This window comes from Teleopsis dalmanni, chromosome 1, assembly GCF_002237135.1.
Source record: "Teleopsis dalmanni isolate 2A chromosome 1, ASM223713v2, whole genome shotgun sequence".
Lineage (NCBI taxonomy): Eukaryota > Metazoa > Arthropoda > Insecta > Diptera > Diopsidae > Teleopsis > Teleopsis dalmanni.
The window spans coordinates 74,688,322-74,705,775 of NC_051846.1; the positions used below are offsets into that span (position 1 = coordinate 74,688,322).

Here is a 17,454-nt window from a genome sequence, read left to right on the forward strand (position 1 = left end):
TTTTGTTCCTTTAGAAATTGTGTCTTGTTTCATTTTTGCTGAACTTTTTAATTTTAATTTTATTTTTTTTTTCTATTTCTTTGTCTTTATCTTTTTTTACAAGAAGAAAGCACCCAACTACTAGTAAAAGTTATTAACCAACTTTCATGCATTTATGTTGTATACATAAAGATACTTTAAGGAATTGCACAAAAATTTTAATATTAATTTTTAGTAACAGTAACAAATTATCTGAGTACAAAAAGTAATTACTTTTCCTATAGTAATGTACAAAAAATATATATGAGAAATATCTTCAAGTTAGCATCAGCTATATTAACCCAAAATCGTTTGAAACTAGAATCATCTCTTAGTTTCGGAAAAATAAATTTTAAACAATATTTTAGATTTAAAAAAATACTTAAATGTCACTAATTAATAAATAATCGATTGCATTTTTAATTTCAGGAGCCGAATGGAAGCTTTTAACAGAGGAAGAAAAACGTCCATTTATTGATGAGGCCAAACGACTTCGGTAAGAGCAACTACCTACTTCATTGCTTTTATTTACAATGTAAAAGTTTTAATACTTCATTCACCAGTATATATATCTTTAAGTATATAACACATAAAAATAAATATAATCATGCTAATGTAAAATAATATGACTGCAAATCTTGTAATTCCCAAATTCTTTATTATTAACAGCGCAATGCACATGAAGGAACATCCTGACTACAAATATCGTCCCCGCAGAAAACCAAAAGCGCTACGTCGTGACGGTTATCCATACCCGATGCCATACCCATCAGTACCCGTGGAAGCATTACGTGCAGGTGAGTTCTCTGTTGAGTTTAAAAATATATAAAAAAATAAAAATAAGCATACATAAATACAAATAAATGTGAAATTAATTTCAGAATCTCTGCTCAAGTTGATGCGGAAAAATTCCACATCCTAACTAAAATTAAAACTATAATTCTCTAACATATATTCCCATACATACTATATACTCGTACTCATAATCGTGCCCGTACGTTTCAAGCCATTGTAGGAAACCCTAATTTATGAGCAAACATAAAGCCATTCACATGAATATGAAACAGGAAGTTTATTATTTGTCAAAAGATAAATTCCTGCATGACACGAACATTTGAGTACTGAAACACCCTAAAGTACACATAGTTCTGTTATGACAGTCATAGACTCGTTTAGTTTGTTATAGTGATTTCGCCCACTTCACCCATTGGCAGCACCCGAAAGCCCTAAAAAATTACTTAATTCAACATAATGTAAAAAAGCATATGTTAAACTGTGAAGTCATCAACTATTGTTAGAACAGACTCGACTTGGTGCTTAGCGGGCTAATATCCTTGCAGGCAGTCATAAAGGATATACGAATGCTTGTTTGAAAGAAAAACTCACTAAACAACGCATCTAACGTCTTTACATTAACGACTAGCTCTGGAGTGAGGTTTTAAATTAGCATTACTCATTTCGCAACAAAGGATTCACTAGTTCAACAAAGAGGACCAAATATTGTGTATAACCATGGAGCACATAAAATAGAAATTAGTATTGAAGTTCTGTGGTAATTTTATGCTTTTTTGTAAATTATATTTCGCTACATAAGCACTTTTACATTAAGTTTGGGCTCGTGTTTGGAGTTCGGGTATGATTTATGTTCCAAATTGGGTGGATTAAAAGTAAAAGGACAGATTTCTAGCCAATACAAATAGATTACTTTATGCTATTTTTTATTGTAATTAATAAGGGTTTTATTTAATTTTGTATAAGAAATGGAGGATTCTCAAATTTAGTAAGATTCTTATAAGATTTGAGATTTTAGTGAAGTAATAGTCTATCTGAGTTATAGAATCACTTTAGTTGTTAATGAAGTTCCTTCCATAGAAAAAACAAGTTTCTTATCAAAATTAAAATGCTTACCCCATAATTTATTTCTAATTAATCCAAATAATTAATGCACAAATAAAGAAGTAGAGCGTACATATCTAAACGTCTTTAATAGCTTTTAGCGACTAGAGCAAAACTTTTGATAATAAATTTATATTAAGGTAATATGGAGAACTAGCACTTGTTATGTATGTGTTAACACATACATTAATATAAAAATATTATTATTAAATTTAAAAGAACAAAAAATAATAAAAATAAAAATTTTTAATATTGTTTGGTAATTCCTTCCACCTATTGCCTTCTAGTTTGGTGCATAGCCCCTAGAATACTTATTATCTATCTTGCTATATCGACAGCTGAAAACATAATAGAGAACTCTATAAACTCTTGAAAATTATTTCTTACCATATTACATTTCAGTTTTGGTACCCACCAATGCGCTAATCTTAGAATTGCTAAAATCTACCACATCGATTATCAGATATATCCATTTTTAATTAGAAATAAATTAGAATATTTATGCTCTTAATCAATTGGTTAATGTTCTCACCAAAAGTACTTTTCAATATGGGTTCATAATTCTCTCCAAAAGTACTTTTCAATATGGGTTCATAAACATGATAACGATAAGCAACGTTCAAGAATCCGTCGTTTATATGACTAGTAATTAAGATTTGTAGTAACAAAACGGAATATCTGTATATATTCTTTTTGCGTCGACAAAATATTGGTTTTGAAAAATAAGTGACAAGCCAATATAGACCCAATGTGATTTTACACAAAAACATGCCAAAAATTAGATAACACATTTTATTCAGAATTTGTTGCCAATGAAATTTTTCATATATATAATATATATACGTTTCAATAATAACTTAGTAATGGTAGGCGTTTTGGTATCAGTCAACAAAAATTTGTGGAATATTCTCTTCTGGACCATTTCTATGCGATTATGAAAACGATTAAGTTTATGCGAACAAAGTTCAAACTCTCGAGCCTTGAAATATCTAATTGAACATCCATTTCAATAACATATTTAATATATATTAACTATGTGTCTAAATTTTCTTCAAAAAGATCCAGTACTCTCCTAATTATATATGCAATCACTACAGTGAGCTGATAATTATTTTCCTTATTAGAATTTTCACAGTCTTATCGACATCTGATTGCTTTAAAATCTGTATCTATAGTTATCTCACATTATTATTATTATATTAATGTATAAACCGTCAAAATGATATCCATAGTTTATAATTGCAGGTCCTACTATACGTATTATCAGATATCCCATAATGTTAAATATAATAAGAATATTTGAATAATATATTTTACAACTAAAGGCAAAAAACTTAAAAACTTGATGATTTGAAAAATTCTTTGCCATTAATTCAAAATCTCCGAAAGGTAGGAATTTGATCAAAATCTCAATTACAACTGCATTTCCTTTGCTTTCACTCGTGGAACCTTAAGATAGATAAACCTCTAGTAGCTCTCATCTAGTTAATAACAAAGATACTTCATATTATTTTATTCTATTGAATCAAAGTATTTTTTACATCAATAAAGAAGTAAAAATAAGAAAGCTTTGTGTATTTATTTCATTAATTTTATACAAATATCTATATATTTTCGTACTTAAAATAGTAGCAAATGAGGTGGCAATAGGCAAACAAAAACTACTTTTGTGAAATTCAAAATATAAAAATAGTTTATTGTGTCTTGAGGTAACAAAAGATGAACAAAATTATTAGGATGGCGCTTGTAATTACAGCTTTGAAAATGCTGTGTTTATAAGGCAACCGAACATTAAAATCAGTAGGAAAAACTATTTAATTAAAATTTCGACTACTGCCTTTATTTCGAACAATATAATTAAATTTAGAAAAGTAAACCCGAAGCATTATGGCAAGTGTCAGAAAAGAGCTGAATCACAGCAATTAGATGAAGTCAGCAACTTAAGCCTTTTATGCTTCATTTTTCGTATCTTCCAGCAGCTTAAAAAAATGAAATACTTATTGTGTTGCGTATGAGATAAAAAACTGAGGCTGTAGAAAAGAATAATCGTTAGTTATTTTTAGTACCAATTACAGCAAACAACGAAAATACCATTTAAAATTCTTCTGCTTTGTATATTACAGGTATAACACCAGGTTATTTTGCGCCGGGACCAGCAGCCGCTTATCACTTGGGCAGCCATCTAACCCAGACAAATGCACCAACGTCACAGGTGAGTTGTGGAAATATGAGAAATTATTGAAGAAAATTATTACAACTAAGAGATGCATTTATTGCATTTAAGCAGTTCTCAATTAAGTCAAGTGCCTTTGTGCGCTGCGAAGATCTGAAAGATGCTCAATTTAATTGCTTTGCGGCGATCGCAGTTGCCGCGATGAAAACGTTCCAATGCAACTGTCAAACTGACAGTTAAGCACTTAACATAGAAGATGGTGCACAGTAGCAATTTTGTATATGCCAAACAGAAAGACACAAAGACACAAAGACAGACGGACAGTCCAATATTTACTTTCGAAACCAATTAAATCAATCATATAAAAAGCATGAAATTTTTTTTTTCAAATTCATTGAAAAAACGTTAAAAAAGTTGGTTGGTGTGAGCGCACCTTTAACCTTTTTCGTTTTACACTCAACACCTGCAATTTTATATTATTATGATTATTTGTGTAATAACATAATTACGAACTCCTTCAGTTACCGCCTACATACAAACCGTGTAAACTGGTAAAACGCTTAAGTAGAAATGCGCATGCAAGGCGAAATGATGAAACGTACGGTTATCATAAACGGCCATCGCATTTGTACGCCTCTCAGTTGTTGGGTCTGCTCTTCTATCCTCCAGTTCGTCGATTTTTTATACTCATACATTGTTAAGTTCACAACATTTTTGTCCTTTTTTGCAAGTCATCTTTGCGCTTGGTGCTGACGCTTCTAAACGTTATAACAACACCAACAACTTTCCCAATGTTATAATTTTCCAATTATCATTTTGTACAAGGATATGAAAGGATACGAGCATTATTTTGAAAACAAATACACAAATTGCACATAAACTAGCACTTAATTTTGCCGTAACTGGAAATTTAATGGCTAACAAGAATTCCTCAACACCTTTGGGTGCATGGCAGCATGACAAGTGCCTTTAATTGTTGACATTCTCGTTTAAATTATGACGTGTGCACTAAAAATGTATCTGACACGACACACCGTTGCACTTCCAACGACAGTTGCATAATTTAATGCATATCATAACCAAATTGCTCAGCACCTGCTATTCCCCGAAGTTCAACAATAATGTGCTCTCGTATTATTAAGTACTCTTTGAAGATGTCTTCAAAGGATTAAGAGATATCCAGGGAATGCGAGTGATATGCATTCCCTGATAATATTATGTCAATAAAAGAAATTGGCTTTTTTAGTCGGAGGAACCTGAGTTGATATAACAACATTTTTGTCATTTATGCACATTTTTTAACACCACATACATCAATAATCCTAATGACAACTGTAAATTAGGATTCTTGCTATTGACGAATGAAAACGATTTTAGGAGCGCTCGTATCCCAATAAATAATAATTAAGTTCCATTATTTACTGTAAAATTTGGAACAGTATATGTTGTGTGATTGGTTACATTCATCAGGCTATCATTATAACGTGAAATTAGCAGCTTCAAATTCGACGTCCTGGCTGCCGAAGCAAGAGGATTGACTGACCTCTTGTCGGTACCTCTTGGAGAATTACTTCCGTTGTGGTTTGACTTCATATTATACTACCATCTTAAGAAAGATCTATCAGTAAGGCGGTTTGTAATCAAATTGCAATTGAAACTATTGTTAACTCAGCAGAATTCTTTACGACCTATGAAGGGACTACCTCTGTCTTTTTTGGCATACCAGTCTTCTTTTTTATCCGGTATGACTTGCTATCAATGGTAAAAATATAAATTTATTTCTAGATGGGGTTTAAACTATACTAAAATTACCAGTAAGAACTTTCAACCTACTTCATTATCTGAAAAGATATGTTTATCGGTGCATGTAAAAACTCTCTGACGCATAGCTTTGAAACATAGACCTCCATGAGAACACTTTTGAATACTCTTAGAATTGAGTAGAGTTTCGAGTAACTCTTATTCTTTGTAGCATAGAAAATATATTTCACATATATTCAAAATTATTCGGTAATTAAGTAGTTCTGTAGCTAATATCATGACTTTTACTTAAAGTCTTTTATTATTGAATAAAAGTAAAATAGCAATAATTATTCTTTTATTCTTTAAAATCTAGTTTGAATTTTCTCAATTATAGTTTATTTAGAAGTATCCACTGTTTCATGCACCTTGCGGGTTTCATTGTAAAGCTATATGTACTATTGCGTTTGCGTCCTTCCAAAGGGTATGCCCAATCCACTTGTATTTTCTGCGCACTATTTCTTTCTCAATAGGAATTTGTTTAGATATTTACCACTTAGTTATCGTACGGGGTCACCAAATTCCGAGTATACATCATAAACATCTATTTACAAATGTTTGTAGTTTACGAATCGCTTCTTGTCTTAAGTGTTATATAACGCTACCGTAGATTAGTACTGCCTTGACGCGGGAATTAAATATTTGAATTTTGGTTTTTCGTGAAATTGTTTTATTTGAAATACTCGGAGAGGGTACCAGTAGCCTTCGCTATTCTTTTCTTTATATCTTCATCTGTTTCGCCTTAAATTGTTAGTGTATTTCCAAAATACTCAAATCCTTCAACGTCTTCTATGGGCTCCCCGTATATTTTAAACTGATTGCTGTTACGTGAGTTCAGACGCATATATTTAGTCTTTGCGGTGTTAATTTGCAGGCCGATTTTTGCAAAATTACTAGATACGGTCATAAGTTTCTCTTGCATCTCATTATATGTGTTGCTAAATAGAGGCACATCATCAGCGTAGGCTAGATCATCTTCCAGAGAATACCCGCTTCATTGCAATTCTTGTACACTAGGTCGAGAGCCGTGATAAAAAGTATCCGCCTTGAAGATACAAAAATAACTTCGAAACGTTGATAAAATAAATTTAAGAATGCATAATGAAAATAGATCAAATTAAGTTTTAAAATTTATTATAATATTTCCAATACATATTTTATTCCTCTATCTACTCCCATGCCTTTTGTCGCTTAAACTCCTTGAATGGTTCTTTTATCAAAAATGTTTATTTATATTCCGCTTTAATATTGTCACACATTGAATGGTTTGTTATATGGAAGTATGCACTTAACTCTTCCCTGTTTAGTTTCGAATAATCAAATCCAACAAAATTCTAAAGATTCGCTTTCAATCCTCTACAGGCTCAGGATTGTTTAAACATACAAGTATTTGCAAATAGAAATTGTTTAATTTTTTTATTTGAATATCGCAACTGTTACCAATGGCGAAGGATGCAGGACGAAGGCAATGTTCCGCAGGCGTGTTAAATTACGCATGATGAAACTGAACACTTATCAGAATTCCTAAAATGAATTTGAATGGAAAATAATAGAGGAAGAATACCGAATTGAGTCGTTACAATGGCATCCTGTACCCACAATTAACCATTCAAGTAGAAAAACAAATAAGTCGAGCAGGTTTCCGAACACAAACAAAAACAAACAAATTTTTAATGCAATGTAATCGTATTTGTTTAAATGTTCTCAATGTTCTGAATGTGCCAAGAAAAAATCTGTTCTGATTTGAGATACATTTTACGCTTAATCATTTCATTTGCCCCTGCTGTCTGCTCGACTTCGTGTCGTTATGAATTCAGCGGTATGAGGGGTGGTTCTGTCCAAACGGAAATGCATTACCATTCATGAATTCGAGAATTCGTGAATTCATGGATTTATGGAAAGAATGAAAAAGGGCTGTTCAGAATTTAAAATAATTCACAGGCTATAATTAAATTGTTAACACATCATCATCGTCCTTATTATAGCCTCGGAAATATAAACAAAACTGCTTGTGGCAAAGGATTTTAATCGTTTAAAATTACAATTTAATATAATCTGAAACCAATTGGGAATTACATACTGAATTTTGTAAATACTGTAAATATTTGTATAAGACTTTATGGCTTGAAGTTCGAACATCGCATCGGTCCTTTATTCCGCAGTAGGTGAAAAATTGCCAAGGGCTATTAATTAATATGATTTGTGTCACTGTCTGATGAACTCTTTTTTTTCTGAAAGGAAGGATCGGGTTAAACTTTTATGTGGGTTAATACGACTCATAAAAAACACAATATTAGAATAGAAGTAACCACTGAATTAGTACATTTATTGCATTAAAGTTAATTTACAATACAAGAGTTAATGGTATTGTAGTTTAGTTTCAAAAAATAGGTGATTGCGAAAAATAAAAGGGCTTCTTCAATACTTTCCCATTTCTGTCGAAATTTTAACCAATTTGTTTAGTTTTTTATTAGTAGCTGTAAAAACTACCAAAGCAAATAAGTAAATTGTATTCTCAACGATTTTGAAAAAGTTTTTACTAAAAGTAATAATATCTATGGGGATGCAATACCTTAAAATTGTCAGCCATCTATTCTCATATGTTATACTTTTTGTTTAATAAGCAAATAACAGATCGAATACATTATAAATAGCAAATTTGTATTAATAGATTTTCTTTTTCCTATTCAAAATCTTCTTTATAATCATTTGTTAGGATAGATAAAAGGTAGATGAAATTTTTAGAAGACAGGAAATCAAATTTATAAGTACTCATATTGGTATTAACGTTAAGAAGTATGAGCTTATTTTATAACTGTGAAATGTCACCTGAAGAAAAAAAGTATTCAATCATGTATATTCATGTATACTTTGTATATAGATGTCATCCACTTTAGGAATATACTACGGAACATTATAGGAATGATATGTAGCGTGGTTATTACAGTTGTTGTTTCATTTATTTATCTAATACAAAGATACACAATGTTTTTATATATCGATCAACCACCGCATGTATCAATATCTAGGTCTACTGACGAAGTCATGTCTAATAAACTATTTCTTTGCTCACCTGGCAGATTTAACAAAAGTAGACTTAGCAGTCTCATTGGTAAAATTACCTGAAAAACCACATAGTTTAGAAAGAATAACACGTAGAACCATTCCCGAAACAATAGCTTATACGATCAGTGATATAACTATAAAAGAAAATAATATTGAAGTATAAAACCTGAAATTTTAAAAGTATTACGTAGTATCGAATGAAAATAAAAAAGAAAAATTAAGCACTCTTTCTGAAGCTCACTTTTTTAAATCGGTTTAAACCCAATATAAATTTATAAACAAAAGTATTTACAAAGAGGCTTTTTCGAACAGTAGTGATTTTTTTTATTTTTTTTTTATATTATTTTAAAGTATTTACTTAATCAACATATTTTGTAGGGGAAGAATTCTCGGTTCATGTGAATAGACCATAATATTATAATAAAAGAAAATATTTCTACATAAAAACTTTTCACATCTAAATGAGCACTAATCGCACTGGAAATGGTGCGCATACAACATAAAAGACTGGAGAGGGTGGTGCATTAGATAGAATCCCGATAACGGATAGCTAAATATCATAAGTAAATAAATTAGTATTGTGAAGCAATAAACAAATACCTGTCTAGGAATATCGGACGAAATATAATAAAATACTTAATATTAGACATTAAGTCTATCTTAATATCTATCTAAGAAGCAACTTAGATAGACATTTCAATAAAATTGTCATTTTATTTGAAGATCTTTGTGTGGTTTTGAAACACAAAGATTTAAAACGGTGTATTTTCTTGTGTACCTAAGTGAAGGAATGAATTATTCCTCAAGACTTAAAATACATCCCAATTAAAAGAAAAAAATGTATCCCACTGTACCTGGCACGACATCCAATAAATTTTTTTTTGTTTCTACAAAGTTGTCCATTCTTCAAAAGTTCCAAAAGTAAACGTAAATAAATTATAATTTCGATTGAGATTTTGTACAAATTTTTATTCCAATATACATTTTTCGAATCTCCATTAGATGTGAAACATATCATTCAATTATCTTCCAATGGACGTCTTACAATAATAATAAATACGTTCCTAAATGAACTTTGAGGTAATTTTCGATGACTTGTCGACACATAGCAATAGCTTTGCTACAACTTTCTTGCGAGAGTTACTAGTGAATAAGCACTGCCTTAGATATAACAATTTTATTTGTTTGCTTTTCCACTAAGCGAAAAATGCAATCCTTGGTCTAACCCCCCAAAAACGAATCCAAATTTTATGCAAACGTGAAATTATATGTCACAAAATTTCTGGTTTGGAAAAATCTGAAAAGTGCATTTTGTTTGCTTTGTGACGCAGTTATGTTAAGACCTTATATCTTCCACAACTATATCGTCTGTTTCGCACCAAAACAAAATACCATCATATGACTATAGCCATCAGTTATAACGATATGTTTCAAATCTTGGTCCTCCGATATTCCTAAAAAAGTACAAAGCCAAAAAGTGCGTTTTGTTTGCTTTGTGGTACAGTCCTGTTGAGACCTTATATCTTCACAAACATCATATGACTGTAGCCATCAGATATAACAATTTGTGCCAAATCTTCGACATCCGATATTCCTAAAAAAGTACGGGATTATCATAACAGTAGCTAAAATGCCACACCATATAGTCGGTTGGATGCAATTGTCTTGGGACAGTTACTTCTGAAGACGCACTGTGTAATGTAACAATATTAATCGTTGAATTATCGATTAACTGAAAAATAAGCCTCATCAGGGAAGACTATTCAAAACTAGAAAAACTTTTTTTGGTGATCACAAAATTTTTTCGAAAAGTAGTGAACTACAACAAATTCTTTTTAATATTATTTTAATTAATTGAATTTTTGGCTGACCATACATATATAAAAATATTTGAAAAAAAATAATAATAACCAAGCAATTATAAATATTATACAAATAAAACTTACTTACTTTAGAATGCTCTCAGATTTGTTAATATCAATTGGTCTTAACATATAACTAACAAACATAACATAATAGTTTTTTTTTCTCATTTCTCGACGTCTTTTTGCTCTTAACATAAATTCATTATTTACAAATTTCAATTTATTCAATATTATTCGCAAACTGGTGAAAACATACACAAAGTAAGCAATTCAATTATCATAAAAAGGGGGCTTAGTTTAACAAACAGACTTCAGCATATATAATCATCCACACTTGCTACACACGCTTAGCCTATAATTACCTGAAGGAACAATAACTAACGCCCTCGCAGCATCTTCAATGATCTTCAACGTCAAAAGGAAATCTGACTGTGCGTAACTAAATGAAAACATTCCTTACGCCTTGCGCTCTCGAGAAGCGCAGGTATCCATTAAAAGTCCACACATGCCTGGACGCACAATGCCAAACAAAAGTCATGGCTTTTAATAAGTTGTTAGCAAAGCCAACTCGCAATCAAAGCAAGAATAGAACAAAACACATCGAAACAGTTAACAAGCGGCAGCGCAGCCTGCAGACTCCACAGTTCAGTACTACTCATCTTTTCACACTTTAGTCACTCTAAGCGACACACAAACGACCACAAACACACAAACGGACAGACAAAACAACAGTTGGCAACGCATTTTAATTCTGTTAGGCCGTAAACACAGTTGCCAACCTCATCATTAAATGCGCAACAATGAATGCCTCAGAAAACGTTTGCCCTCAATGGCAAATCAAAGTAAAAGAAAAGAAATAGAAGAAGAAGAACAAGCAAAGTGCTTACAGTACACTGACACACACACTCACACACACACACATATACTCAGAGAAGGATTTGTTTTATTTCTTGATACTAGCAAATAAAACAACATGTCTTAGTGGCTGGCTTATGTTGGGTGGTGAATAGTGGTTGTTTGCTAGATTGATGGTTTAGTGGTTTGCTGGGTTGGGGGGCTGGTGAGTTGGTGGGGGAAGCTTACATTAATTTATGAAGTCGTTAAGGTAACAAAAAAAGCAATAAACAAAACGAAAGCATTAACAAATCGCTTGTGCGAGTTGCCATACGTCTACCTCCTTACCACTTTCTTTTCAATTGTGACCAAATCAATGGAATTTCGACACAGTCTGGCAACACTTTATTGGCTTTACAATTCTGTTAAGCTTTTGTTTATGCCAACGTCGTCAATGGTGACAATATTTTAATTACCAACAAAACCGCAAGCCACACAAGTAATAGACACGCAAACCCACTCAATAGTAAAAAAGAAAATACCATACTTTTCATATATTTAATTATTTATAAAACGATAATAAAGATTTTATATTACATTACTCTTTTCAGACCTCCTTATCAGGACAAATGGACGTTCCAAAATTTGCGCTCGATCGCAGCTCGTACCTAAGCAGCGCAGCTACTGCAGGCTCTTTGTACGAATCATCGAAGGCTGCACAGGCCAGTGCTGCTTATAGCGCCTATTTAGATCCCAGTGTTCTCACCAAGGCCTACTTCGATTCAAAAATGTACCAGGACCGAGCTAATTATGCATTCGATATATCAAAAATATATGGCGGGGCTCAACAGCATGGCACATCTGCTGCAGCTGCCGCCGTGGCTCATCAGCAACAGCAGCAACATTTGCTAAACGGTCTCAGCATTGCCAGTGCACACAACAACAACAACCACACAACAGCAAATAATAACTTGGATGAGCGCGATAATACACCACATTTGGATAGCGGTGGTGGTCCCGGTGGAGGTAGTGGTGGCAACAGTGTTTCCGATTCAAAGTCACACTTGCAGCATTCGCCGAATGATACGCAACTCGATTACTCGCAATACACGCAGTACGGTCAGGTAAGCAGTGCCGCTGCATTGGGTCTTGGCGGCGGTGTTGCAAACAGTGCTCTGGGCGGTGGTGCCGGAGGTGGTGGCGCCGGCGCTGGCGGTGATTTTCGACGTCCACTCACTGTTATATTTTGACCACCATCCATCGATAGTGAAGAACTCAACTTGTCCATGACGAATTAGAATTTAAATAAAAATATGAAATATTTTTCAGAAAATATTGAATATAAAAATAAAATTAAAATTAAGTCGGGTGAATCGCGAATTATGGTTCAGTTAAAATACACAAGATGTAAAGGAGAGGTTTTAATAATTTTTTAATTTCTAAACTTAAATATAATAACTAATTATTTTATATATATTAGAAAGAAATTGTCCTTTCCTAAATCTCTAATCAAACCATTGGAACATAGTCGCTTCCATTTAACTTTCCCAAAAGTTACTGGGACTTTCCCAGTCCCAAAAGTATGTTTCTTCACCCCTGAGAAAAATTGATTTAACTAATCAATTCTAAACTCATTTAAATATCTTTGAGGAATTGAGGAAATATTTATTAAAATTATGACTCATGTTTGCCTGAGGTGTGAGAAAGAGAGAAAACGAATATAGTTCATGTATTGATTATATATAAAATTTAAAAATATATTTATTTATTGATCTATTTTATGAAAACAAGTAAATTTATTTCTTCGGGCAGTTTCTAATATGTTAAAAATACTCAAAGTATTTAGGCCAGTTATTCATTTATTTAACCCTATCATCTGATTTTTCAGATTTTAATAATTTAAGATCATTAACTACAGATTTCTTTTCAAGGTGATCAAGGTGGTACTTATATAACTTACTTTGAATGGAATTTTTTTGAAAATGATGAAATTCATTTTTTCGTTGATGGATATGTCAATAAACATAGTTGTCGTATCTGAATAGAAGTAATCCATAAATAATTATTAAAGAAACCTTGTATCCACAAAAATTCATTATATGTTATTGTTGTGCTAATAGTCCCGTCCCTTTTTTTAAGAATAAGGCCCATTCTGATTGCTGTAGCCACATAATTATCTAATAGGATATTATTGGTTACTAGGTACTAGACATAGAATCGTTTTTATGCAGACAACCCTTAAATTCTCTACGCTTTGTGAACGAACATCAATTAAATTATGAGCGAGCTTTTACCAGCTATATGCCAAATACAGTACTGTAATATTTTCCATAGAGGACAATACATAGATAAATAATACATTATATTAAAAAAATATACTGAAATCTCTATTACAACTGTTATATATAATGGCTGTTGGAATCATATGTATATAAGGCCTGCATATTTAGGTAGGTAGGTTAAGTGGAAAAAATAACAAATCTTTCTCAACAAGCTAATAAAGCTATTTTGATTCCACATTCTGTTTGTGAATAGATTCTTGGGCATGTTAGAACCAGTCGTACGCATTAATAAATGCCAGTATCTGCCCAATACCAATGTTAAAAATATCGTTGAGTGAATTAACGGATAACGTTCCCAAAAATTCAAGCCTGGTACTGGTTAAGCTATGACATTTGACTGACTATGTGTACTTTTGTAAAAATTAATGGTTGAAGTTAAGTTAAAGCAACTTCCATTGTACAAATTGTTCTACAACCTCACTTCTTCTCAATCCAAAAAGCAGTAGTTAATTTTATACATTTATATATAAAACGTAATGAATATAAATCGTCAATATTAAATGGAGTTCTTAAACTTCATATTTTACGGCTTTTCGATAATGTTTCTATCAGACTTGTAAACGACAAAAATTTTGGAAACAGTTCGGTATATTGATTTTATACTTTGAAGCATTAGTTTGGTTTAAAAGCCGACTTCCAGCCTCTGTATCAATGAATTGGCAATATAGATATTGCAATATCAAAGATTTCAATTTAAAATTAATTCGCTTCAAAAACTATTCACTATGTCTATATACTCCAGGAGCAGAGTATTGCGATTTGATTAATAATATTTATTACAAAATTTATTAAAACAACTCCTATACTTTTTTTTACTATATAATACTTAAATAGTAAATACAACTTATAATTTTAACTCAATCATAAATCTATAGAACTCATACAAATAAAAATTGAACTCAAAAATCCACAGATTCTTGCCAGTTTGTTAGAGTAGCTTTCATTCACAGCTGACAACTGTCAGTCTCTGGAGTTCCCGATAGTGAAACTCTGATGAAGCATCGAATGAACCATTCATTCCATCTGACAAACTGCTTCCAATATTCTCAACAATAAAAAAGGACACAAAGTAAAGTCGAATAAGAAGAAAATATTTGTTAATTTAGTAGAATTTCATAAATAAATAATAAATAAATAATAAATAAACATATAAATAAATATATATATTAAATATAAAACTAGGTTAAATATTTTAAATGTAATAAATAAAAGTTTTTATATTTTATTTCTAATTTTTGTTTAATTTTTTTTGAATTTTTATAACAACGATCGGTGCAATTTATTCAAAATAATTGTGAATTAAGATGAAACCTTTAGGTTAAAATTGAGATGAGATTAATTGCTATGTAAAAATCAATTGTAATTTTAAGTTTAAATCAAAATTCGTTAGTCTTTAAAACAAAATAAATTTTTTCATATACATAATTTTTTTTTTAAATTTAGCATAGAAAGCGTCAAAAATAAATTAAATAAGCCAACTGAAATTATTTAAGATTAGCAAAAAAAAAAAAATAAAACAAAAAATTATTATAAAAATTAAAAATTTATTAGTGAAAAGAGAAAAAGAAAAAATATTTTAAATTAAGTTTAATTTATGAAATATTATAAACTTTAGTGAAATCTAAATGCATAGCATAAAAATAAATATATGTTAAATACTAATTATAAAAATTATATATAAAATTTAATCCATTATTAAACGTAAAAACAAAATGGAAACTTGAAGATAAATAAAACATGTATTATTAATTATTAAGTTGAAAAATTTTTTTATACAAAACTCCAAATATTTTCTAAATAACCAGATAAAATTTTTGTTCTTTAGCAGCCAGACTCGACTATATATTTGTTATAAGCATTCTAGGCCCATATAATCTGTAGAATTCAAATTGTTTTTTGAGTTCTTCATTGAAGAAGAAGTAGTTCCTTATATCAATGATAGGATAGGATAAGAGTAAACAGATTTTAACACTGGAAGTGTTTATACAGAGATTATGTACAGAAATTTTCAAATCAAACATACTTCTATTACAAATTCAGATATATGTAATATAAAAATATATATAATGAACCTACGGATGGAGATACCCTGTAAAACCCTACATCTCGGTAAATATTGAAAATGTTACATCTTCCCCTCTCTCCTGTACTATTCTTTTTGTGTTTTTAACAAGGGATTCATATTCTGCATTTATAGCCAATATGTTGGAAACGCCCTACAAATATGAATATAAATATATTTGTAAAATAATATAATATTTATAATAAAATAGAATATGTTGGCTTTGTGGGTTCAATTCCTGCCACTTGAACCCCAAAATTATATGCAGATTATTTATTTATGCCGATTATTATTTCATTTATTTAAAACAATAGATATTTTCAAAACCCACTGATGATTTATATTAAACTATATCCGAAACAACTCTTTAAGTCAGAAAATCTACTTTCTTAAAAACAGTATTCATCAAATATAAATCATGTAACCCGCGAAATAATCAGGCAAGTGGTACATATATAGCACTATATGATCGAGCACTATGTACATACGATCGAAGTGACGAACAGGGGCACTTAAAGAATATGTAGGTATAGCAGAAACAAAAAAAATTATATTAAAACAGTTTATCTGCTTTCATTTAGCCCTGAAAAGAATAGGATTGAAGGAATCAAAATGCTGTAAATAACATAATAATTCTTATGTGATTTTGCTGAGAATCAAATCTAGTATACCCTACATCAGTTATATTTATATGTATAAAAAAGTATATCACCCTTTAACTAATATCTTGACCAATGACTCTAAAACAAGTAACTGACTACCATTAAACGTAGCTCGTCTTTAAATATAAGATACTATTAATACAAGTCTATTTGATATAAAATTGTATAATCAATAAGTCAATCAACAAACAACATTGAAAATACTTAAATAATGTTCATATGGTAAAAAAATGATCAGATGATATTACTCTAACTCTTACCTACAGTGACCTCAAAAGAGACCTAAGGCCGTGGCACTTACCTCAAAAACAAGTTACGGAAGCTATAATTTACATATAAAATTATAAATACACTAACTTCTCAAAATCTTTAAGGTATCAACTATCTCACACAATTTCAAACCTTACTTTAAGCAACTTTCGAGACTAGTTCATCTTCTCTTTTTGTTTTTCAGAACAGCTGCCGATATTGGTTAGTCATAGCGTTCAGTAGCATTAGTCTTTGTGAGACCGCGTTAAAATTCGACATACAAAATAATAATATTTCCATGGAACAGAGTTTCCAGAACGTTTATAAAACTAGTATTTGGGTTTAACAATCCTTTTCTTCGTCACGATACAATGTTTAATCAACACCACGTGAAATCAACATGAAATTCTTTCCATTGTAACTAATTATCAGAAAGTGATTAAATTTAAGAACGTATCGTTTAAATAATACTACTTTCTATAATTAC

General features: G+C 30.8%; 1 protein-coding gene across 2 annotated transcripts in view; it reads left to right on the forward strand.

Moving 5' to 3' along the window:
* Positions 1–13,443, forward strand: part of LOC119669098 (intrastrand cross-link recognition protein) — a 205,281-nt gene extending 191,838 nt beyond the window's left edge. Inside the window, exons 5-8 of one of the 2 annotated variants that reach the window (XM_038078886.1) lie at positions 448–514; positions 688–815; positions 4,038–4,126; positions 12,264–13,443. In XM_038078886.1, coding sequence (XP_037934814.1) covers positions 448–514; positions 688–815; positions 4,038–4,126; positions 12,264–12,902 — 923 coding nt within the window. In that variant the 3' untranslated portion in view covers positions 12,903–13,443. The remainder of the gene's footprint in view (positions 1–447; positions 515–687; positions 816–4,037; positions 4,127–12,263) is intronic. The other variant, XM_038078879.1, reaches the window with a different exon arrangement.
* The last annotated feature ends 4,011 nt before the right edge of the window (positions 13,444–17,454 follow it).